The 26,336-nt window shown below is 35.1% G+C and overlaps 1 protein-coding gene across 2 annotated transcripts in view; it reads right to left on the reverse strand.

The window, feature by feature from the left end:
• Nucleotides 1–1,751: 1,751 nt before the first annotated feature.
• Nucleotides 1,752–26,336, reverse strand: part of zgc:123010 (uncharacterized protein LOC641500 homolog) — a 62,790-nt gene continuing 38,205 nt past the window's right edge. For both annotated transcript variants that reach the window (XM_028795666.2, XM_028795668.2), the window contains exons 11-16: nucleotides 23,910–24,000; nucleotides 23,308–23,344; nucleotides 13,495–13,572; nucleotides 6,891–6,993; nucleotides 4,343–4,470; nucleotides 1,752–3,467 (exon numbers count right to left, since the gene is read on the reverse strand). In XM_028795666.2, coding sequence (XP_028651499.1) covers nucleotides 3,332–3,467; nucleotides 4,343–4,470; nucleotides 6,891–6,993; nucleotides 13,495–13,572; nucleotides 23,308–23,344; nucleotides 23,910–24,000 — 573 coding nt within the window. In that variant the 3' untranslated portion in view covers nucleotides 1,752–3,331. The remainder of the gene's footprint in view (nucleotides 3,468–4,342; nucleotides 4,471–6,890; nucleotides 6,994–13,494; nucleotides 13,573–23,307; nucleotides 23,345–23,909; nucleotides 24,001–26,336) is intronic.

The following is a 26,336-nucleotide window of genomic DNA, read 5'->3' on the forward strand; positions in this document are numbered from 1 at the left end:
GGTGGCAATATAGGAACTGGCTGGTAGATAGGAATAGACAGCAAAAGTCCACCTATAGGGGGAGGTTTCTATATACCTGAGTTATGCCTGTTTTAAAAGTTTACCAAATTATGTCCACGTTATTAGATACGCTCTTTGGTTACCAAAAACTGGTCATTTTTTTCTCTTTTGTTTCTAGCTTAGATCCTTCTTGTTAAACAAACTGTTAATGTCACTATTAAGGGTCCTGCTTTAGCTGGGCTAATACAAATTGCCTTCCACCCTCAAATAAGGAAATGAGCTTCTGAGCCCTGCTGCAACAGAAGAAATGACCAAACACAGCAAAAGGGCATCTCATTCAGTCTTGTCATCCTAATCGAACTTCTGAGCACAGACGAATTGAGGCATGACACAGACTGACTCCGGAGGAGTAAGTACAAAAGGATTTACAAGCAGAGCAAGTTTCAAAGTGACACCTACTGCATTAGACACACCTTCACAGGGTGGCCATTAGGCTGAAAGAGTCTTCCTTTGGTAAAGTGACAAAAATGTGGTTCTGTAATCCCAAGGACCAACTTTAAGATCTGCTGCTGCCATGTCAGTACTGAGAGTGGAGGGTTGCCCAGAACAAATTCCTGAGCAGAGACAACTTCTTAGCTAGACCAAATATTACCTATTTTTAATATATCCACATATGTACAGTATCTATATATTACATAACATCTGAGAAAGAGAACCTACTGTTGCATAAGAATACCAGGTCATATGAATTGTAGAAAATCTTTGATGATTCTCTACTAATGGAAAGGTTGATGAGAATTGATGAGTATGGGATCAGGTTGTGAACTTTTGTTTCTTAGTGAAAAGTGAATTGTCTCCCACTCAGCATCAGCACAACTACACTGTGACTACTTTCTTATTATTAGCCAAGTCAGAGTTTTTTTTGTCAATGATTATTGTAATTCTTGTGTATGTCTGAGGTCGGTGGTTGTTGTTGTTGTTTTACTATTTTGTGAGCTTCTGTTAGAGCTGAATTTCCTATTGGGACAAATAAAATATCTAGCTACAAATATGTAAGAAAAGTATAGATACTGTTAATGTAAAAAAAAAAAAAAAAAAGTTTGATTTGTTAAGAGTCCAGAAAGGTAAAGAGAACAAAGTACATGATTCTCAGCAATGCAAATCCTTATAAAACTGAATATCTGAGACAGTGTTACTTGTACTACCCAAAAAAGACATTATAAGTGAGTCTCAGTGAAACGGTGTGATTCTCAATTTAACTGAATACTCCAGTTTCATAAATGTGATAAACACCAAATAGGGCAAGCAAATATAAGATAAAAAAGTGTATAATCTCGCTTATTGATTCACTTTCCCTATAGTTTTGTTTAGCCATTTCTTCCTAAATTGAACACCCGCGTCAAGAAGAAAGCAGCAACCAAATGCTATAAGTAAATACTGGAGATGAAGGATTTTTTTTTGTAATCTAAAAATTTCAAATAACTTAAAAAGAAATGTCAGATACCCTGAGCAAAAATCTAAATATGGCACTCTTGTAAAATAGACAGAAGAAAAAAAAAGGCAGTACAAACTTTATTTTGTGAAAATTTCATCTGTGTATATACTCAACTTAAAGCAGAAACAAAAAAGTACATATTACACTTTGAAAGCTTTGTGAAAAAAGGCAAATAGCAACCCATTTTTTAAAAATGGATGAATAAAACCCCCACCACAAAAAAAAAACTGAAATAAAAAGAAATAACGTGTTCATGTTTTCCATATCGTTACCACAAAACTGTTTCTTTAATCTGGTTGTGATTAAAAAAAGGTAATGCATTAGGAACAAATGTTTAAAATCAGTAAAATAAATAGTATAAATCATGTAAACAAAAAAGAAAAAAATAAATATGAATAAATACAAAGCACTGAGATTTATACATACTAATGTTTAAGAAGTTTAAAAATATTAAAATGTTAACAAATACAGTGATTATGAATACATCGGCATTTTATGTGTTCAAAAGCATTAATTTCTATGACAGCTGATAAGGTGATGCATATTCTAAACAAAACTGACTTCCTTAACACTGCAAGTGTCTCTTGTGCACTGTAGCACTAACAAGTAGCAGCAAACTAACCACAATCTAACTGCAGCCCAAATTATACTACAATCTGGCATCTGAACTGTAGACTGAAGCTTTGGGTTCTCCTGACACCTACTGATGCATTTCAAACACTACAGTAGAACATTTTTAAAAAGTGGAATAAAATAGCAAAAAAGCCATAGAAAGAAATTGTAGAAATACAATAAAATTAAAGAAATAAATATTCAGATAAGGTTGCCTATATACTAAAAAAAAAAGAAAATAATGGTAAAAAAGCAAGTTTTATGTGTGATGAAATCTGATCTCATGTAACAGCTCCCAGCATGTTATTGCACAAATGCTGTAAAGAATTACTGTTTTGAACTTTATGTGGATACTTTCTCAAAATGCACCTAGGCCACAAAGTGTTACAGAATTCTACTGAATAGAAAACTACTGGAAACATCAATGCGTGAATTAACAGATAAACTTGAAGGAATTAATAATGTAAACAGTAAAGGTTATGGTATTCCGACAATTATCAGATCACTGCCTTTTCATTCCAGTTTAGGCAGTGTGTAAGGAGATACTACACATAGTTCATGAGCTACGTATGAAGTAAGGGGCACAGGAATTTTGGGAACAACTGACATTACCAAGCAAGCCATCCCTTGATAAAGTAAAAAATACCTTTTTTAATAAATGCATCATATATTACTCACGTATTAATAAGCAACTAAGAATTATGACGTGCATTCACTGCCATAGCCCTTAACTGGTTTGATTGTCACCTAGTACTAGAAAAAGAACAACTAATTATTTTACTACCCTGTATGGCCAGATGTCTAAATAAGAAAAGGCACTCTGATAAATTTGTTATAAATCAAAGCATCTAAAAGTGACAGTGCAATACTACTTATCCCACATTAATCATTTATGGATATTTTGGTTTCAGGAGTCCTCTGCCTTTTAAGTTATGCCCACAAATTTAGTGTGGGAGTCTTACATTGCTTTGCAGCAAAAAAGACTGTTTAGCTATTGAAATTTAAAAACCTTTAGAAAACAATACACAAACCCCTTTTTAAACAGCTAAAAATATCAAGATTCTCCTCAACTGCTTAAAATATACTGATACACCAAATAGAAGAAATATATTTTTATCAAAACCCTTCTAGGTGAATTTCCAATAAAAGGTGTTCATGCCCATTTTAGACCTGAGAGCACAGCTTCCATGCCAGCGCTCGGTTGGAATTTGTGTAATACAGTGCTTATGACTGCAACAGTCTCTTGTCCCTCCAGCGATGTTCAGGAACATGTTTGTAGCGACACTTGTCACCAAAGTAGCAGCCAGTGGTTCTCCAAAAATAACACTCATTGCCATTAACAGGGCCTCTACGCTTGGACCTAAAGGAAGAAATAAAGGAAATAAACGTTATAAGGACTAGTCCAAAAAAAAAAAAAAAAAAAGTTTGCATATACTGATGGCTGCAATACACACCAAAAGTTATCCTCTGTAAACAATCCATCTTTCCACTTTTGGGTCTCAGGGAACAGGTACCAATCCTGCCTGCTTTCTCATTCCAGTCTAGATATTACCCTAATCTATACAAGATATTTTGATGCAGTGTGTTAAAATTAATCTTACAGAAGTCTATAAGATGCAGGTAAAAGATTGGACACTTAAGGAGAAATTCACCTACATGGGGTGAATGTAAAAACTCTACACAAGCAGGAACTACACGAGGAATTGAGTAGGCCTTTAGAGTTATGAGGTAGCAGCATTTGTGACTATTCAACATGCTACCTGCAATACAAAGATTTCAATTTAAAGAGTAAAAATTTGACCAAAAACTTACAATTGTTTTTCCCTAAAGCAGGATGATTTTCTACATTTGTCAAAACAGTGTGGGACTAATATAAAAAGTAACAAATTCACAATCTGTTTAATATAGGCAGTTGCTGCAAGCACAGCACCTAAACACAATTTCACCCCCAATGGGGTGCAATCAATCATTTTGTTTTTCATATTTGTAATTTATTTTAGATAACACTGCTGAAATCTGTTTTCACTTTGACATTAAAAAGTCTTACTGTTAATTAGCATCATGAAAGCCAATTTAATTCTAATGTCATTAACTGCTGTATAAAAATAAAGTGTTAAAACTTTCAAAGGGGGTGAATACTTTTTATAGACATGATGCTTAAGATTTCAAAAGAATGTGACCACTAACAACAAGTAAAGTTTAAGACTGCAGCTCTACTGAAACATCATTCATTACCCTGCGATGAAAGGTTGTGCAGATAAGGGTACTGACAACTCAGGTGCCTGCTGCGGAATTAGGATTGCCCGTGAAATATGTCTGTCAGGATATCGGATTACCAGTTTAGTGTTTTCAATCTCTTTGCCCTGAAACACAATGAATGCAGAAAAAATTATGGAACATTAATAACATATAGTGTTCCACATACTGTATATTTGAAAAATAATGCATTTTTTTCCTCTAACTCCAGACTTACACCACCCTTCCAATAACAAATGAGGACACCCCGCTGATATTGGCTTGTTCCAGGTGTTTTACATTATTAGTACTACTTGCATAACGACATTACACCAAAAATAAGAAACTGACATTTCCTATGCTACTGACCTGGTACTTTACAGAGGAATTTCCTAGTGTGTCAGTTACTCTTTTTGTTGATTTTTGTTTAATCCTGTTAAATTTTTTTAGTTGTCCTTGACAAATTTTACTTATAGACAGCACTTACTCTTTTCACTTTCCTTTTGTCTTTTTAGGATTACAATTGAAGTTGAACACTGTCAACAGCCTAAACTGCAATACTGTTATAAATGTAGTAAATATATCACTTTTAACATAAAACCAACACAAATAATCATGGGCAGTGTTATAAAAAAAAAACACACAAAAAAAAACAAAAAAAACTTCAGAATAGCAATGCTTAATGCCGATTTCCTGAATAACTACACAGGCGAAAATGAATCAGTAAAAAAGACACAGCACTATGGACTCATTGAACACATGGGCAGGGTTTTGCAGGTTGGACTAAGTAGGAACTGCAAAATTAGTGGCTTAAGAACCTTACGGGAAAAAGTACTTGAAATAAAACAGACTTACCCTGTTTCCTACCACATCACACTGGGGAAAACAGCAATAACACTAGCAAATGTTTCATAACTTGCATTTTTCTACAGATTTATACTTGTTTTGTAATAAATATTTTTAATTTTACAAGGCTCTAAAAAATGAATGGATGACGTTTAAGTCCTAAGTATTTGTTCTCGTTCAAATTTATAAACTAAAATAACCTGTACACAATAGTTGATATTCTCTGAGGTTAGATTTTAAAGACCTGCCATATGTATCAGGAACTGCCCCCTTATAAGTTTGTTTTTGGGATTTCTTTGATTAAGCCTAAGCTATACAAACAACTTTCTCCTAATAATACAAATCCTTTAATCTTTAATAACTGATGTGGTCAAGCAGTATAATGATTTTCTTGCTTTAAATTTAACAAAACTGCTCTAAAAAGCATTTTAAGATTCAATAAAAGTTTTTATAGAAAACCAACCTATATTGATTACTCAAAAATTGGTGTATAAAATACTTTGATGAATGTCTTTGCATCACAACCAATAACCATTTACTGTCGCACTGTACACTAGGGTTCACATAGATGAAACCTATTCCATTTTTCAATTCAAGTGCTGTATTTTTTTAAAAAAGTGTTTTTTTTTCTTTTCTCTTACATTATCTTAAAAAGTTAACTATCAAGACTAATTTGAATTATCCACCTGTCAGAATTATTAGTTAATTAAAGCATGTGGTAGGGAAAACATAACTTTCATTATTTTTCAGTTTCCTTTTTGTTTAGCTTACAGTGTTATTGTCTTCTGTAGCCTATTAGCAAACATAAAGCATTTTCATGGCATGCCATTAGACTGTCCCTTGTTCCTTTTTGTGTGCAGTCCACAGTTCAGTGGACTGATTTAATATGAAGACTTGGCTATGACAGTTTCTACATTTCACAACAGGAATTACAGGGTTTAATGGTTGAGTGAATATTTTCATTATTAGATTATTAGATTAACGTAAAGTAAGAAGGTACCACCTGAAATAGGGGTTGTTTGATACAATGATGGAAGGTATATTATAACACAACATTTTTAAACTTTCATAATCATTTTGATTACTTTAGTAATTTTGCAGTTTGGTTTATATTACTGTTTAAAAAAAAAAAAAAAAAAAAGGGTTTGCCGGCAATATGAAATGCTCTTTTTTATTAACGCTTCTGTTGTTTGTCTTCTCAGCATGCTGCTATGGCACTTAAATTCACCTCCTTCACTTAATTACATATTACAGAAAATCCAAAATTCTCACATACTAATGGGTGCTTTTTAATAGTAATACATTTTGGAAATAACTCTCATTCTAGTTTTTAATGAAAAAACTAATTTCTCCTGTAATGGTATGTATAAAAACTTTTGAGAATGAAGTAAAAAAGTTTGTTAGTTACATAGAACAAAATTGCACGTCAAAGCAAAACAAATTTAAAACCCAAGTTTATTCAAACTTAACTCAAGAATCCAAAAAAAAACTGAAGCAGCTGATGCTAAAAACATTTTGTGTGTAATAGTTGAAGAAAATGGGAATCAATGTATTACCTATGATAATTAGTTTAGTTTTACTCGCTTGGACTTTCACCATAGGTTCCGGTTGCTGGTAAAAGTAATACTAGTTTACATACATACAAACATACAAAAAACCTCAGGTAAGGAAAACTTTGTGTAAGAAACTCTTAAAAACAAACCTGAAGCTTCTCTTTCGCTCTGCTTGCTGCAGTTGCACTCTTAAAATTAACAAAGGCGCAAAATCTTTCATGAAGAATTCTTATGCTGTTGACCTCTCCATAACTAGAAAATTAAAATATTTTTACATATGATTAAAAACAAGAAAAAAAGTTTAATATTTCAAAATAAATCAAATGGTGAGATTCACATTTGTTTTAAACTATTATCAGTAATAATACAAAATTTAAATTAACTAAATCAGTACGTGCTCTTCAGCCATACAACTATATAAAACACTGCCCAAATTTTCTCTTTATATAAGATGATAGAATTTCAAATTTTCTCATAACAAACACCTCCTTAAGTATAAAACTACCTCAATACTCACTGTGACATTCAACTTTACCACACAAGTATCTGGCTTAAGATAAATCTTTATAAGGAGCGCCACAATGCAGGACAGGTTCAAGAGAATCTTATTAGATCAAACGGGGGACGACATAACTCTCTGTGGTGGATTGACAAGTTAGTGTAGGTATCCGATGCCATTCATTTTTCACACTTTTTTTTTTTTTATATAAATAGTTTTCCTTTCAAAGCCAGACATAAATACTATATCCTACTTACCTTTTAAATAGAGAACCCATTCCAAGGTCCAAGGCCTAGCGAAAAAAGCTCTGAATACTAAGATGAAGGAATCTGGGGCATTAATGAACATGGTGATCTACCACAACTTTCAGATTCAGGCAATGATATGCTAACATGCTTCTCTAACTTCCAAAACAACAAATTTCTAGGACAGAAATCAACAGAAAATATACTTCTAATGGAAAATCCTTGTACCTGAAGCCTTTGATAGTAAGCCGTCTTAATTGTATCGGCTGTCAAACATTTTTCTAGGAGGCAAATTAATCTTTTCCCTGACATTAGTTTAACAGTGACTAAAGTCACAAACAAAATTACTCCTGTAATGAAATGAGCTCAAGAAGTGTGCTTGCTGCTGCATTTGTACCCAGAGCATTAAGAAGCAGGATGTATGATCTAAAAGAAAACTCAATGCTACTAACAATTTTCAAACTAAGGTTTTCATGTGTTATGTTTATCTGGATTATATTGGTGAGACTGGTTGAAAGTGGACAGTTGTTATTGAGAATCAGTTACGAGTTTCTTATGGGTAGGTCTGCAGGTAGCACCATATTAGCGATTCTCGATGATTGTGCTGCCAGCCTGATGATGGAATGGTCAGATTGTATTTTCATTTCGTACCCTATTTCTTAGTTCTAGTCTCATGCTTTGCATTCTTTCTTCTATCATCCTTGTGGTTAACTTTACTTTTGCTTCCTGAAATATGCAAGGTGTTGATCTAAATTTTAGGAGATCAAGCAATCAAGGTTATTACAGTTAACGAAAAATAAAATGAAAACTGAAACTATTAATAAAAATATTTTAGTAAACTGAAATAAAATAATTATTTTATTTAACTAAAACTAAACAAAATTATTAAAGTAGCTATAAAGACTAACTGAAATAAAATAATAATTTACTAAAAATATTTTTAGCTTTCGTAACAACCTAGGCTCAGGGGTCCAAAAATTAATCAAAATGTATTAATAAGAATTTCATATTTGGTTTCTGAATAAATATTCCTGCTGTTAGTCTTTAACTCTGGTAACTTTTAAGTCTAAAAGAGAAAGTTACCCACCATGTGCCTCCCACATATATTTATCCAGTGAACAGCGGCTGGTGACGGAGGTCGGGTGTTGACACAGCATTTGTAGGGACAGAGCAAGCTGAATACGGGTACGAAAATTGTTTGTTGAAGAAAGCAATTTACTGTGTGATAACAGTGACAGTTCCTCAGCAGCTGACTATTGACAGCACGATAGATTCTGATTAAAGTGTTAGTGAAGCATACCAAGGTGATGCTTTTGCTTTGAATGTGTTCCGTTCATTGGATCTCCAGGGCTCAAGAGAGAAATATTAGACACAAATAATCCATCCATCCATCCATTTTCCAACCCGCAAGATAAAGTATGTACACAGCAATTACTAAAACAGCACACACTAAGTCAAATTCCAGGCTGCATGAGTCTGATGTCAGTTATGATGAGCTGCCGCATTTCTTGGCACTTCTTGTATATCAAGACGTAATTCAAATACTTGAAGTCAGAATGTTCTGGTCAACAAAACCTTTACTGTATGGACAGAAAAATCACTAGTGCATAAGGTTTGGTTTATTTCTCAGGAGTCTGTGTTTTATCGACAATAATTCACCAGCCACTTTGCACGGGAAAAATCCTTTTTGAAAATAAAATATCACTGATCGAGAGACTGACATGGTTAACATACAAGATCAGCATATTGTTGCTAACCAACGAATTGTTTTAAAAAGACCGTTTAACAATGAAGCGATACAATCCTTGTAAAATTCCTGAGTTGGCAATGTCTCTACCGAACTATAGGTAGGTATGTGAAGAGACTGTACCAACTGGTGAAAAACTAAACCTACTAATGTGTTTTTGTACTTAATCTTTATTTATAAATTTATCTTTTTTTTTTCTTTAATTCTGTTGATTTTATTGTCATCATTCCATACAAATAGTCAATTTTTACAAAAAAATAGGATTGAAAACAGATCAACCCCCACCCCTGAGAAAGAGAGCATGGTCAACGGAATAAAACTTAAAGCTAGTAAAAATAAATAAATTGATGAGTTTAATAGGTGGATAAAGATAAATGGAAAAGAAAAAGAAATGGGAAGAGAATCTACCTCCTCAGTGCTTTAAGAGCTTATTCTAAAATGTTATTGATTAGATCCTGCTAGGTTCTGAAAAAGTTCTGCACAGGTCCTCTAACTGAGAATTTGATTTTTTCCAATTTCAAATAGTATACAACACCAGTTACCCATTGACTTAAAAGAGGAGAGTTAGGATTCTTCCAGTTTAGCAAAATAAGTCGGTGTGCCAATAGTGTAGTGAACGCAATAACAGTTTGTTTGTCCTTCTCCACTTTAAGCCCATCTGGAAGAACACCAAACACACCTGTTAATGGATTAGGAGGGATTGTGCTGTCTGAAAGGCACTTAAAAATTTTTGTCCAGAATGATGTTAATTTGGTGCAGGCCCAAAACATGTGACCTAGTGAGGCTGGAACTTGATTGCACCGTTCGTAGATTAGATCTTGCCCTGGAAACATTTTGGACAGCTTTAAGTGAGACAGATATGCTCGATATATAATTTTGAGTTGAATAATTTCATGCTTTTAATATATGGAGCTCAAGTGAATTCTCTGCATTGCTCCCTTCCACTCCTTTTCTGATATGTTGAGTGAGAGATCCTTTTCCCATTGTCCTCTTGGATCTTTGAAAGGGAGGGACTGTAAAATAGTTTTATATATTGCAGAAATGCTGCATGAGTCCTCGAAACTGAGCAATATTTTTTCCAGCATAGAGGAAGGTGCGAGGTGAGGAAAATCGAGCAGGTTCTGTTTAACAAAGTTTCTAATTTGAAGATAGTGAAAGAAATGTGTTGCTGGAAAGTTAAATTTGGAATGTAATTGTTAATAGGATGCAAAGATGTTGTCTATATAAAGATCTCTAAGCAATTTAATCCCAAATGTTTTCCAGATATTAACAACTGCATATGTTTGCGATGTTGAATAAGGTGGTTGTCATGCAGAGGTGCTACAGATACAGATACAGATACAGATTCTCCATCTTAAAATGCTTTCTACATTGGTTCCATATTCTGAGTGAGTGAAGCACAACTGGGTTATTAGTATATTGGCGATAACTTGCATTTATTGGGGCACAAAGCAGGGAATATAAAGAAGTACTGCAGGATTTTATTTCTATTGCGTATCAAGCCTGTGTATGTTCATCTATTTGTGTCCAGGATTTTACTATATAGCTTGCATGTTTGCTGCCCAGTAATAAAACTGAAAGTTAGGCAGAGCCATGCCACCTTCTGCCTTAGTTCTTTGCAGGGTTGCTCTTTGGATAAGTGGATGTTTTAAGTTCCAAATAAATGAGATTATGGTTGAATCTAATTGCTTAAAAATTATTTATTGATGTATATTAGAATGTTTTGAAATAAAAAGAGAAGCTTAGGAAGGATATTCATCTTAACAACATTAATTCTTCCAGCTAGAGTGAGATGAAGGGTTGACCATCTATGCAAGTCTTGTTTAATTTTTTCCATACAGATGGCGAAATTTTGTTGATAAAGAGCTTTATGTTTACTTGTGATATCTACCCCTAGGTATTTAAACTTATCTGCAATAATAAAAGGGAAGGTGTCCGATCTAATATTGTATGCTTGAGAATTCACTGGAAAGAGCACACTTTTATTCAAATTAATTCTGAGACCAGAGATCTTTTGAAATTCTGTAAGTGCTGTTAAGACTGCAGGCACAGTATTTTGTGGGTCTAATATATACAGTACCATATCATCTGCATATAGAGAAATTTTCTGTTCCAAGTCCTTCTCTGACAATCCCCTTTATCTGATAAGCATTTCGACAGTGAACTGCCAGTGGTTCAACAGCGATTGCTAATAGCAGTGGTGACAAGGGGCATCTTTGTCTGGTACCACGTTCTAGTTTAAAGTAGTCTGAACAAACGATGTTAATACAAACTGATACTTCTGGATTGGTATACAGTAGTTTGATCCATGCATAAATGTTCAGGCCAAACCCAAATTTCTCTAATGTAGTGAAAAGGTAGTTCCATTCAATCATATCAAATGCTTTTTCTGCATCCAACGATAATAATATCTCTGGGGTGTTTGACTTTGCAGGTGAATATATTATATTAAACAGGCATCGAAGGTTGGAAGTAAAGTGTCGGTTTTTAATAAATCCAGTTTGATATTACCAAAGGTAGCACTTTCTCCATTCTTCTAGCTACCTTAACATTATTATTCAGAAGTGAAATTGGTCTGTATGATGCACATTGTAATAAGTCCTTATTTTGTTTAGGAAAGACGGTGATTAATGCTTAGCGAAAAGTTTGAGGTAGAATTTGATTGTCTCTAGCTTCTGTAAATGATGCTAATAAGAGGGGAGCTAGCTGAGTGGAGAATTTCTTATAAAATTCTACAGGGTAGCCATCAGGGCCTGCTGTATTAATTTATCTTTTTATATTTACATTCACAACTAATAATACTCGATATTGTGAAAATAATCCAGTGGCAGAATTATGTTTTAAAATATTTGTCTCCCTCTTTTCAATCTCTCTCTCTCTCTCAAAATAGACAGTTGAAATATCATTCTCTTTTTGTTCTTAACACCAGCCATGTCATACATATTGCATATTGCAGTATTGTTGCAATCTGTCTATAAATTTTATGTACCTTAGATGGAATCAGAGATCAATATGGCTGGTAGAAAATTGCAAAGCCCAGTATAGGAGATTTTTGAATACAATATTGGCATTAATTGTAAGCACATTGTCTTGGAGCAGGATATGCTGTGTGCTGTAGACATTTAGAGTAAAGAACTGTTAAAAACCTTAAAATTCACCTAATTTCACCACAATTTGGCCCATTCTTTGCAAGAAAAGAAAATGAGGAAACGTGGCAACAGTCAGCATACATTTGTTCAGCACAAAGGACATAGAAAATATTTTAACAATTAAAAAATTGGATTAAAATTGTTCATGTTCAGTATCTGGTTTTGATTATGCTTGTTTTTAACAGACAAAAACAAAACCAGATAGTAAGCCATGTAGTGAAGTAAGCTTCCACTAAACATTAAACTCATATTATATCCAAACCCATTAAGTGTACAGTTCTGTCTGATTATAACACAAAGCTAAACTCCATAGTAGCTCTTTAACCATACCATAATTACGAAAACTGAAACAAATATATTATAGAAGACTAAAACTAAATTGAAATTCCAAGTAATGTCAGAAATAATACAGAAATAAAAACTAATATAAAAAGGCAAGACTATAATAACCTTGTAAGCAACCCTTGATTACCTCAAGCACACCAAAAAAAACAAACAAACAAAAAAAAAAAACACACACACATATATATGTAAATTTTTTTTTAGAAAAATCTAGGCTCTCAGCTAAATATATGTCTCAGTCTGGAAAATGACACTATATTGTACCCACTTCTTCTGCTGTTGTAACGTGTTAACAAATTTGAATTATCTCACAAAAGATGCCAGGGCAAAACAGCATCACTCAAAAATGATTGCTCATCATGAACATATTACGATGATAACAAATATAGTAATGAAACTTAGGAAAATTCATCAGTTCATTTGAATAAACAAAATTCTATACCAAAGTCCATGGAAAGTTAAAACAAACAAACTGATTTTTGGAATGAAACGTTAAAAGTTTAGATTTTATTTATTTATATAATGGCATAGTCTACTTTTATTAATTTTAGATTCCCGGAAAATTGTGACGTAAGCTTGCATGCTTATTTATATTTTTGTTCATGTTATAAAAAACACTATGCCACTGTCAACATAGCTGCATTGTTCTAGATATATTTTTATAACCAAAGAAAGGATAATTAAATAACAAATACCCAGGTAAGCCAAAGTAGAAATATGCATTCAGTAGTAATGAAAAACTTATCTGGCATAAGTAGGTAACATTTTTACCTCTTAAACAAGTCTAGAAGTTGCTTCTCCTTCACTTCAGCTGTAACGTTACCCACCCAGAGTGAAGCACAAGCAGTACTGAGAAAATAAAGAAAACATCCAATTAATCTATTAAAAAATTGTACAAATTAACCTTTTTTACATCAAGAACATTTTTAACTCACTTATCCAGTTGGGGTCAAAATTAACTAGTGTCTGTATAGGCATTAAGTGGGGCACTAGTCCAATGTGGAGGACTCTTGATTGCACTGAAAAAATTTAGAGTTGCCAATTAACTTAACACAAATCAGGGGAAAAGAGAGAAAAATCCATGCAGTCAGGCAGTGCTTGGGAGTCTGTAGAGTAGAAATGGTTGTGTATGTCTTTTGTTAGTATTACTGTGACTATTTTGAGAAGACATGAAAGAATTTCACTCATTCATTTAAACATGACAACCTTCAACTTGAAGTGCAGATATCTGATTATACCTACATAAACATAACATCCTGAGATCAGAAAGTGTTCTCTAATACTGGATAAGCAATATACAGGTATTCTGATTCACATTCCTGACTACTTTATAACGAAAGTTTCTGTCAGCACTATGTATATTGGTGTGGATTGTGAATGGTTTTTTGATACAAAGTCAAAAGTAATTGATAATAAACAAAAAAACACAGGAAACACTGGTAGGTGAACTTCTACTATGTTTTTAAAAAGAATCTGCTTCTTACATTTGCAAGCTTGGTTAATCTAGATGTTCATTTCAGTTACTATGAACTACAATTAGGTTGCAGTTGCATATTTTTAATTAAAATTCCAGGGTGCTCAGTTACTAGCATATTCCTTACAACTTTGCTCCGATAATGTTAACTTGTTCATGCTTGTGTGTGACAAACCTGCGATATGCTTCTTCACTGAAACTCTAAACTTACACTTGTCTCAACTGGCATCATCATCTGGCAAAATGCAGCAATACACCTTTAAGTGTTAAGTATATTATTTAACTATGATATCACATTTTGTGGCAGCGGTGGCATGAGCTGAGGGCAATGAGGACTGAAGAAAAGAGAAACAGCAAGCAGGTTAGGTGCCAGACTTATAAAGAACATAGGGACTCAAGCCTGAGGAGAACCTTTTCAGAACTTTGAACTTTTTAATGACCATTTATTTATTGGTGGTTGGATTGGCTCCAGCAGACCCCCGTGACCCTGTGTTCGGATTCAGCGGGTTGGGAAATGGATGGATGGATGGTTTTATTGTTGTTTTAAAGATCTTGATGCTTTTAATGTCCTGATCTTTGCAAGGGGGGTGGGTGGTGGGGGCTTGAGTTTTGTTTAAGAATGGGGTGTTTTAATGCAGTGGGACAGGGTTGGTTGAGGCGTGGAACCTTCCTGTGCAACTGGCAGCTTAAGGGGGGGTGTGTGAAATGGTGGGTCAGCGGCTAAGCAGCACTGGGTCAGTTTTTACATAAATAAGTAATTGAATACCTGGCTCAATTTCTGTGCGTGCGTGGCTGCAGGAGGTCTTGGGATACATGAGATGAAGCACACATTCATCTGAGGGTGTGGTCTGTCTTGATTGTTCCACTGGCTTTCCATGGTCCATGATTGAGGAACTGCGCCCACAGAGGCATTTATGGGGGAGCCAGCAGGGCAAGAAAGGAGGAAGAAAACGAGAAGGAGAAAAAAAAGAACAAGAAAGAGAGGACGGAGGTTAAGAAAAGGACAGAGAGAAAGGCAGGAATTGGGGATAGCCAGTGCGAGAATAAGTAATCGAGAAAGGAGGCAAGCAGATGTGAGGAGAGCCCTTTGGGGAATTGTGTGGCCTGTGCTCAAGGGGGCTGAAGGAGGCCTCTCCAGCTGACTGATCAGGGAGCTAGAGTGATCCCGATGCTGTTCTATTGTAAGTCTGGGAAAGTAGTGGGAGTCGGAAAGGCTTGAATAAGATGCCCTGTCAGGGCCACGGATGGCCACAAGCACTCAAGCCTTGGTTAGATGAGGTTCGGATGGGGTGCCCTACTGGGAGACATGGAACAGCAGGGACTCAAACCCAGAGATGATGGAAGGCGATGCCTGTCAGATGGGCGTCTCTTCTGCTACGAGGCCTTCTGAGAGGTAAACAGAGGAGACGTCAGATTTAATAGGGTTGCATTGGAGACTGAGTTTTAAAGGACAGTTTCCTGCCTGGGGATTTTAGCCACAATTTTAAAGGATTGTTTATTGAACTGGTTTTAACCTTTTCACATTTTGTATTGGATTATTTATTTATTTATGGTAGACTTCTGAAGCACTGCACTATTTTGACTGAACTGCATTATTTGGACACTGGTTATTTGATTGATTTTAATAAAAGCACTTTTATACCTACCCCTTGCTATGTGTATGTGTCCTCATTTGCCCGGCTCATCTCAGTAACACTATCAACAGTGACACGGTCAAGAGGCTTCCAAATGGAACTGGCAGAATGGAGCCAGCCTGCACCATCACATCAACCATCCAGTAACCAGCAAAATATATTTACAATGAACTCTCGAAATTAAAGCATCAACCACTCAAGTTAGAATAACAGTGCTTACAAGCAACAATGGCCAACCAATATTAATAACTGGGAAAACTGTACATTCACAGTAGATCTTGGCAATTATACCTTTACTCACGTACACTCAAGAAGGCGCTGGAAGGTTAGGCTTATTTTTAAATTTCAAAGGTTATTTTCAGCTGTCAATTTCCTGTAAATTTCGTTAGCCTTAACAGGTGGTCAGTCACAGATGCCCCACAAGTTGTCAGGGACTTACAAATTTTAACAAAATTTTTAAAAAAGTTACTAAAACCTACTCCTTTGGAATATCCATTTCAATAAATGCAGCTCAAGTGATGATCACTGGCCTCAAATTAAGTCAATGCCTCCAAAAGTTAAAAAAAATAAAAATAAATAAATAAATAAAAAATTAAATGCCAAAGGCATTTATGAACTGCATCTCTAGTGCATGAAAACACGTGGCAGCAAGTACTAAGTTTGTTTATCTTCTGTAATGTAGCTAGCCCTGGAATATCACTTGGAAAATTAGAAAAGTTTTGAAGTTTGGTTTGAATGTACTACATGTAATACCTGGATTGCATGCAGACTTGGCATCTTCATATACCTGGACATCACTAGTTATTATAATGGACTAGAGGAGTGAGGACACACAAACAAGCAAGGTTGGTGCAAACAGTTTGTCGTGAAAATTTTCTTAACGACAATCAGTGTTCAGAAAATAAATATGGTGCATTATCGTATTCTCTAATAAAGAAGTGTCTGTGTAAATAATCCAATAAAAAGATTGAAATCAACAATTAAAACACTGTAAGGAACAGTTACTTTCAAGCCACCAGTCCCCAGTACATCCCTTTTCAAACCCCATCTCCTTTGCTTTCCCCATAGGGTATACAACAGAGATGAGACAGCATCAAACATTTTTGTCTTGTGTCCCCACCACCACTGTCAGTGTCCGTTGGGAACCTGCAAGCCCAGGTCACTTGTCCCGCCACAATCCATCAACATCCAATGAAGCGATCAGCCGCTCATGCTCCTATCTGTTGCTCAGCAGGACCCCCAGAATGCTGTTGCTCCGCCTCAGGGCTTCCCCAACTGCAATACAGTGATCCCTCGCTATATCGCGCTTCGCCTTTCGCGGCTTCACTCCATCGTGGATTTTATATGTAAGCATATTTAAATATATATCACGGATTTTTTGCTGGTTCGCGGATTTCTGCGGACAATGGGTCTTTTAATTTCTGGTACATGCTTCCTCAGTTGGTTTGCCCAGCTGATTTCATACAAGGGACGCTATTGGCAGATGGCTGAGAAGCTAGATTGCTTACTCTTCTCTCTCTCTTGCGCTGACTTTCTCTGATCCTGACGTATGGGGATTGAGAAGGGGGGCTGTTCGCACACCTAGACGATACGGACGCTCGTCTAAAAATGCTGAAAGATTATCTTCACGTTGCTATCTTTTGTGCAGCTGCTTCCTGAAGCGACATGCTGCACGGTGCTTCGCATACTTAAAAGCTCGAAGGGCACAAATTGATTTTTGACTGAAAAACAAACTCTGTCTCTCTCTCTCTCTCCCTGCTCCTGACGGAGGGGGTGTGAGCTGCCGCCTTCAACAGCTTTGTGCCACGGTGCTTCGCATACTTAAAAGCCAAACAGCCCTATTGATTTGTTTGCTAGAGATTGTTTTCTCTATCTATGTGACATTCTGTGCTCCTGACACGCACTCCTTTGAAGAGGAAGATAGGTTTGCATTCTTTTAATTGTGAGACAGAACTGTCATCTCTGTCTTGTCATGGAGCACAGTTTAAACTTTTGAAAAAGAGACAAATGTTTGTTTGCAGTGTTTGAATAACGTTCCTGTCTCTCTACAACCTCCTGTGTTTCTGAGCAAATCTGTGACCCAAGCATGACAATATAAAAATAACCATATAAACATATGGTTTCTACTTCGCGGATTTTCTTATTTCGCGGGTGGCTCTGGAACGCAACCCCCGCGATGGAGGAGGGATTACTGTATCTCCTTTCATATATATAAGGGCTCTGCCCAACGTCCTTATTCTATCTCTTTGTCTTCCACTTGAATTTACGTCCATTTCTTCTATTGCTCTTTATTCCCCTTGCTCTCATTCCCAGAACATTTTAAATTTCCCAGTGAGTGCAGGTGTGTAAACAACCCACAGAGCCTTGAGTAAGGACAGCTACATTAACTGCATGCGTGCATGTTAAGCGCAATTAGTAACTTCCCTCATCAAGATCCCCGTGGTGGCACAGCTTTTTCCTCACAAACCTATACACACGAGGTCTGTGCTTCTTGCATTGTTTTTAGAAAGCTTGCACTGCCATGGATACCCTAACACACTTTAAAATGCTGCATTAAGTGTTATTAACATATTATATAGTAATATCTTTCCATCAATTCAGTGATTCCCTGAATTTCTTACTGTGTGATCAGAGCACAGTAGCAAGCGATCATTAATCTAAGTTAACATTTGGGGGAGGTGTACAGAAGCTTACGCTGGCGCCACTAGAAAATAAATATTGTGTCATTTCACAAAGATACTGTCTGCTTGCTGCCTGTGGTATTACAGTGGCAGAATAAGCAGATGAATAGCATGCAATCAATGCTATTGGCCAAGCCACCATCACACATACACATTTAGTTTTAATCAGTATTTAGTACGAATGTGTTAAGCTATATTTCCAGGTGGAAAGTGGATGAATGACATTTACTTTATAGCTCAGGTAGGAAGAAATGTATTTTGTTAATCAAAAGTGATTAAAGGCCTATATTCATAAAACAGGTAAATAATACAATATCTTTGCAAATAATACAATTGAAATTAACTTTTGGTAAGCTTCCATGGAGGGCTGAATGATACAGACAATACCTCAAAGCAATGGGATATGTTTCTAGTTGCACAGAGCAGGTCCTTTTCAAAAAGATCTGCAGTTTAAAAACAAGATTATTTGTGAAAAAATGCATAACATTATTTTATTTTTCTATTTAATCATTCTTTTCAGCTTTTCCAGTTTAATTGAAGTAGTACATTTAATTTATTGAAAAGATGTACTATTTGCTTTTTGTGTTGTTTTTTTATTTTAGGAAATCTTCATATTTTATTTTATGTGGTGAAGCAAAAACTTAAATCAAAGTAACCAGAGTAAATTTTTTAAATAAGTATTGCTACATTGCTATTGCTATATTTTTAAAGTAACAGCAGTTTGGCAAGAGTGCCGGTTTCGGCCACTCTAAACCACAATAGCATGTGTTGATATATACAGAGATTACTTTCAACATGCAGTAGTCTTACTGTTCATAAAGGGAACTGCACAACCGGAAAGCATTTTGGAAATTAAATAGCCTATTGTTTAAACATACTGTATTTCAAATAAAAAGTAACAACAGAGCAAGAAATTTATTTGATTCTTGCATTTTTTTTTTGAATATATCAAAAACATTAAGATGTCACATCATGAAAAAATTGTGCTCGGTCACAGTCTCTCAAATTTTAAGTTGTATGATAAACAATTTCACTATATAGAAAACTGTGCTTTTAGATTTTCAAAACAGTGCCAATGTGGACTTTTTGATGAGAAACACAAAAGTAATAAATAGGGATGCTCCGATTGATCAGTCGCCAATCTAAATTGGATGATTTTCACGATATAAAAAAAAAAAATTGGTAAAAAAGGCAGATAACAAAAACTGATATTTTCAGGCCCCTGCTTTCCTAAGCATTACAGCAATTTGGTTGCAGTGCTCCTTTATTTTGATAGTTGAGCCAGAATCTTTGTCTTTTGGTGCAAACTTCTGGCAGTGTAAACAAAGAGCAGCAAGTGGAATCTTTTATCATCAGTGGGCAAGAAGTGATTGAAATATCAACCTTACGATATTTATGTTAAAGGTGGTGTGATAAACTGAAAAATAAAAATCTGAGAAACCATCCTGTGCAATTAGACAAACGGCAAGAAAAGCTACTTTAAAGAATTTAGACCTTTTTATTTCGTCCTTTAAATTAAAAAGGACACTGCTTGAGTTTATACAGTGATCTTGTTTAAAATGCAGCAGCATACACTTCTAATTGGAAAAAAGATAGAAATGAATTTAAAATTGCTGCCTTAATAAACTTTTTTTTTTTTTTAAAGATTTCTACCGTATTTAGTATTTGTTGCTGGTTGTCATACAGCGTAAGATTTAGTAAGAAACAAGTACTACATAATTTAAATGGTAATCCATATTTTATAATTACACCTCAAGAATTCTGAATGTCTTGCTGATACACTGAAGAAAAAAAAAACACAGCAAAAAGCTGTAGTGCAATTTATGATTTAAATGATTAAAATCTATAAGTGTATGTATATTTACATTTAAGCAGTGTTTAACTGCCAATATCGATTAACTGATTATGTGAAAATATATAATTTGTTTTTGTTGTTAGAGAAATGGTGAATACTACAGTAGACCCCCGCAAAATCACGGTTCAGAGTTCGCGGCCTCAGTCATACGCAGATTCTTCCTTAGAACCTATCTAATAATTGTTAGCGGAAGCCGCAAATATCCTCCGCAATTTTTATGCCTTTTTTCGTGTCAATACTGTACTGTAGGGAGAACAGGAACCAACTGTAGAGGAAAATGCAGCTTGGGACAGTGAAAGTAGCCAATAGAATTTGAAACTGCAACTCCCAGCAGTCCCTGCAGTGGCTCTGATTGGTCTTCTGCTGAGGGTGCTGGGGCTGTTGGGGTCAAAGGATGTCAGCGCGGCTTTTAAAAAGGGGGCCAGTAAACAAAAGCAAAAAAAAAAGTTTTTGTAATTTGTGTTTCAAGTTCCTGTCTCTCTGCCTGCCTTCTGTTGGGTTACCTGTACTTATTCGTTTTGTCCTGGATCGTTTCGTGTTTGCCTTCTGGATTGTCTGCCGTCTGCCTGTGTACATGAGGACTGTAAGTGGATTCATGGCCATCCTGCAAAGAAAGCAGCGCTCCTGAACCCATCTTCACCATTTCAGGAACTAGAGGTAGGACTATCTTTACATTCCCATTCAAACATGCGGATCTCCGGACTATCTATTTTCATCATCACATTTCATCCGCTGCTGTTTTTCATGAACGTTTTTCATGATTTATTGTGTGTGTTTTATTGGTGCTTTGATGTATTTAATGTGTAATCGCTGTAAGGGGAACAGGGGTGGGATCGTTGTTTTCATTTATTTCATTTGTTTTCATTACATTCTTTATTTGCTGTTTGACAACCGGTTTGCTTTGTTTTTGTCTCCATTTGTGAGTGCGTGCAGGTCGGGCCAAGACTGGGTGCATCCCTGGAATCTCTACCATAAAAAAAAAAAAATAAATCACTGTCTTCTCGACGGTGCGCATCTTAGTGGCACCGGACCGCTATGGCATTATTCATTTCTCCTTGCTGCTGATTGACTGTGATGCATCTCCAGCTGAGTGTTCTTGTTTCCGTTTTGTTCCTCTTAACCCTTAAACCGACACAACCAGCTATAGTCATTTCCCAGTGCCATTTGCGAGCACGCAGTAACTGATCAGTCAGTGCCGTACATTCGTTGAGCAGCCAGCTCATGACCACTGCCAGCCCCTTGTGAGCAGGGGGGCTGAATGCACCCCTAGAAGACACGGACACTCCTCAAAAAAACCCTCTATAAAAAACGCTGATAGACTACTTTCACATTGCTCCCTTACTTGCGGCTGCTCTGTCGCGTGATATGCTTCTCGCACTACGTATACTTTAAAGCCTGAACAGCACCTGTCCTTTTTGTCTGATTGTTTTTGTTTTTCTCTCCTCCCACAGACATCCTCTGCTCTTGTTGGGGGTTCCGCTCACGTTGTGCTCCCCTATGATGTTTGTCTATTCTTTAATCGAGAACTAACTGCATACTGAGCTCGTTTTACTTCTGAAAAAGACATGTTTGTTGGAAGTGTTTGAATAAAGTTCCTGTCTCTACAATCTCCTGTGTTTCTGTGAAATTCTGTGACCCAAGTGTGACACCCGGCAGCCTCACTGTCTCTGGGATTTAGCCGCTGCACTAGACTAGCCTCCCCATGTCAGCGTTTATCTCTGTGTGCTTGCGTGCTGCCAGTTCAAGCGCAGTTGGCTTGGTGATTTACTTAATTTCATCCATGGTGTCAGTTGCATCTTGTACATATTGTTCCAGTAGTTTTTTTAAATAGTTTTTACAGTTCATTAGCAGTGTGTAAAATGATTAGTGTTGCAGTAATTGTGATGCTCTTTGCATGAAAAAAAATGTGTTCCATTAAAATTTCACTTTTTCTTTGTGAATTGTGATGTTTACTTAAAGTGCAGCAAAAATGTATTTGGCGTCCAGGGATGCATTAACCCCAAGTATGTGGCAGATTAAGGGTTTAATGCCCCAAGATGCCGCCTAAACGCCCTGCACCTTCTAAGGCTTCTGGCAATGAAAACGCGCTTGCGTGAATTACAGTACATATAGCGGAAATATCGGTATTTTACATTCTAGCACTGCGGGAGACATAGCAGTACAGTATACAGGTTTACCTTTACATTCTTTTTTTTTTAGGTAATGTATTAAGTTGAGTTTGAAATTAAAGTGTTTTGGGGGCATATTTAGAGTTTAAACTATAAAAATACAAATTTTTTTAAACACATCCAAAATTTACGGTTTTTCACAATTCGCGGGTGCTCTAGGAACGTAACCCCCGCAAATTTTGGGGGTGTACTGTACTTTTTAAATTAAGGCATGTTTCACATAGGTACAGAACAGAAAACTTTTAACAATATGACACTGGGTAATTATGAGAATCATTTTATGTTCTTTTATGCCACATTTATTATAGATAAATATTTTTGTACATATTGTATTAGGTAAAGTATGTACATTAAGGAAATTTTGCTATTTAAGTATTTTATGGTCACTGAACAAACTAATAAAAGTAACATGAAATTGGTGATCAGTATTATCCTTAAAAAACCTAATTGGATCATCCCTATTAATAAAATATTGCAAAAGCTAAAAGTTACTTGATGAAAAACTAAAATTATGATGAAAATCTGAAAAAAAGAAAAACAAGAAAATGATAAAAAAAAAAATAACTAAAACTAAAATTAAAACCTAAATATACAGTAAAAATAAAAGTATCCTAAAACTAGATTATTCTGGAATTCCAGATTGAACAAAAGCAAGAGATTTACAGATTTACTGTATATCAATAATTTACACTTTGATGAAATTAATGTTTAATGGTTACATTGTTTGAATTTAAGAAGAAGTGGACTATTATGAAAATGTATTGGTACCCACCTAGTTTTCTGCAGTAGGGATTCCAAATCATCCAGCCCTGTAGAGATTATTCAAAAAAGTGAAATTTTGACATAGTCACCAACTGCAACATAAACAATGTGTATTGTGTGTGTATATGTGCATATGCATATCCATACTGTAAATAGTACATAACTGTACTGTCATTAACTATGTACACATGACAATAAATCTGACCTTGACTTTTCTGATAGTTTAGAAATAACTACTAAAGCATTAAATAAAACTTTCTAAAACACAAAACTGTTGTATGTCTTTTCATCCTAATGGAAAATGCATTTTACTATACTGTAGCTTTACCAGTAAGTTTTCATTTTATACTACAATATTTAACTGCTAATTAAATTAGGTTTTAATACTGTGCACAAACTTTAACTATATTTTATGTCTGCTTCATGAGTTATATTTGTAGTATAGCTTAAATAATGCTCTTAAAATTCCAACAAGAACCCCAGTAAGCATTTGATATACAAATGTACATACTGTACTTCAGTCATTTAAGGAAATATTAGTCCAGGCCTTAGACAATATAAAAAACTACTTGAGGAAGCTCACCTCATATACATTATTAAATAAATAAATACCTTTCTCTGGAAACTCAGAGTCCACAACCTCCTGAACTGTGTCAAACTTTTCCAATAATAAGACACTGTGCTCATGAGAGAAGCCCATCTCCTAAAAGACAGAAAAAGAATAAATGTAGGCAAGTCTAGTTTGTTTGCTGCTGTGTATGTACAGTAAAGTTGCAGATGTTCTGTCACTTGTGTTGACTTTTTAGTTGACTTTTTATTTAACTAATCCTATGTAAATAACAAACTTCTAAACCAAGAGTTCCCAAACTTTTTTCAGCCGCAGACCCCTTTACCAAAAACTTTTAAAACCGTTGACCCCCTAGTCATTTACTTTACTTACTCAAATTAATAAATTTGTACAGTACTCAATATTAAATATTTCACTAGATATCAAACTTTTCATTTTAATCACTTATAATTAATGATTGAAAAAGATAAAAGGACTAATGAATATGGCATTATCGTGTGCAACATTTAATATCGAAACCTGCACTAACGAAAATTAAAGCAAAAAAATAAGAGCAGAGTTTATTTACATTTTTGACATTTATGAAATAAATATGTAAATTCAAAATAAGTACAAATACTGTATTGAAATCACTATATTAAATATAAAAATGAAGTGACTTGCAACGTTTTTTCATGTCCGCACTTGCTTTGATACATTCGATAAGACAATGCTCAGACATGTTTGTGCTAAATGTATTTTCATGCATTCTTACGTGCGACTCTTTTAATGAAACATTTTACCTTTTCGCTCGCAAGTTTGGTATGTAATGTGTTTTTATCAAAAAAGTGTTTTTTTTTTATTATTTTACTTCTTAATTAGGTACCTATTGGAATCATAGATATTTTGAAGTAACAAACACAAACAAATAAGCAGTAGTAAGGGGGTCTATTTTTTCTGTCATCGACCCCCAAATATTTTTATTGAAACTATCGACCCCTAGAAAGTTCAGATCGACCCCAGGGGGTCGATATCGACCACTTTGGGAACTCTTGTTCTAAACTATAACACTGCATTGTGTTCCTTTAGCTATAGTCTATATTACAGAAATAACCACTAAGTTAAATTTTAATATTGAATGATTCTACACCAGAATTGATTACCAAATCAAAACAAGAAAGAATTACGGAAAAATGAAACAAACAAGACAAAGTCAAACAATATGATAATTCACATTCCACGGATAGAATTGCATGAAGGAAGCACCTATCTATTGATTAACTAAAATAACAAAAAAAACTCTTTCTTGTATCCTCCTCAGTGCTTTGATAAATGAAAATTTAAATGAACCACAATAAATAAAGAAAAAAATATAATGTAAAATTTGGACAACTCAGTGCCCTAAATATAGGAGGATTAGAAACAGAACAAAATTATAAGGTAAATAAAAATGCTGCATTTGTAGAAAAAAGAAATTGAGATCATACAATTTAACATTTACATAAAACATAACATAAAATTGGGAACAGGACTACAATCAGCCCAAGAGCCAAGCCTTCATGCCAATTCCAAGCTGACCGTTGTGTGCAGAAAAAAATAGGGTCATTTTGACAGCCATTCCACATAAAGATTGCCAGAATAAGAACAGGAGCATCACTGCATGAATCAAACAAATAAACACGATAGACATCTTGGATGCAGTATAATCCTCTTCAAGGTTTAGATTTAGAGCGATTTGATAAATTAATTAAATTTGCTTTATGATTGGATGCTACGACACCTACTTAATTGATCACTAGATGGATGATCATTGGTAGGGCAAACACAGGCATGTGGAATCAGATACATAGAAATTCAGCAAGACGATAAAAGCTACAGAATGTAAATGTAAACGATGATATGTAAACTTTCCAAATGATTTTACTATCAACTTAACATGCAAACCACAGAGCACTGCAAATCTGGGGACAAAACGTTTTATCTATTTATGCTTATGAATTAACAAATAATTTTATTATACAACATTCCATCTCACCTCCATCCTGTTTTAAAAACCAGGTGATGCTTTGGCACATAGCATTTGTGTACTTCCAAAAATAAATGATCAATCCTGCTTTCTAATATTATATTCTAATGAAAGAGCTGAATTTATTGAAACAATAATTACACCATAACACTAAAACTAATTTCTCTTAATTCTAATCAAAACAGTTATAACAAACTATACTTGTTGGATATCTATATTACTAAACGACAGTTGTATACATGCACGGACGCAGGACGCATCGAAGCGCATGCGCACTGCGACTCAGTGCCCCAGGGTCAAATCCAGCAGCTTCCCAGACTCAGTAGGTAGCGCCCAAACAACACAACACAACCTGTAAACTAAACTTCTGGTCACAATACAACCGCCGCCCGAACGCGCACACCACCACATATAAAACCTTCGTTTAGTAATGTTTACGAAGGTTGTATATATGCAAAAACGCACG

Source organism: Erpetoichthys calabaricus, chromosome 2 (assembly GCF_900747795.2).
Source record: "Erpetoichthys calabaricus chromosome 2, fErpCal1.3, whole genome shotgun sequence".
Taxonomy (NCBI): domain Eukaryota; kingdom Metazoa; phylum Chordata; class Cladistia; order Polypteriformes; family Polypteridae; genus Erpetoichthys; species Erpetoichthys calabaricus.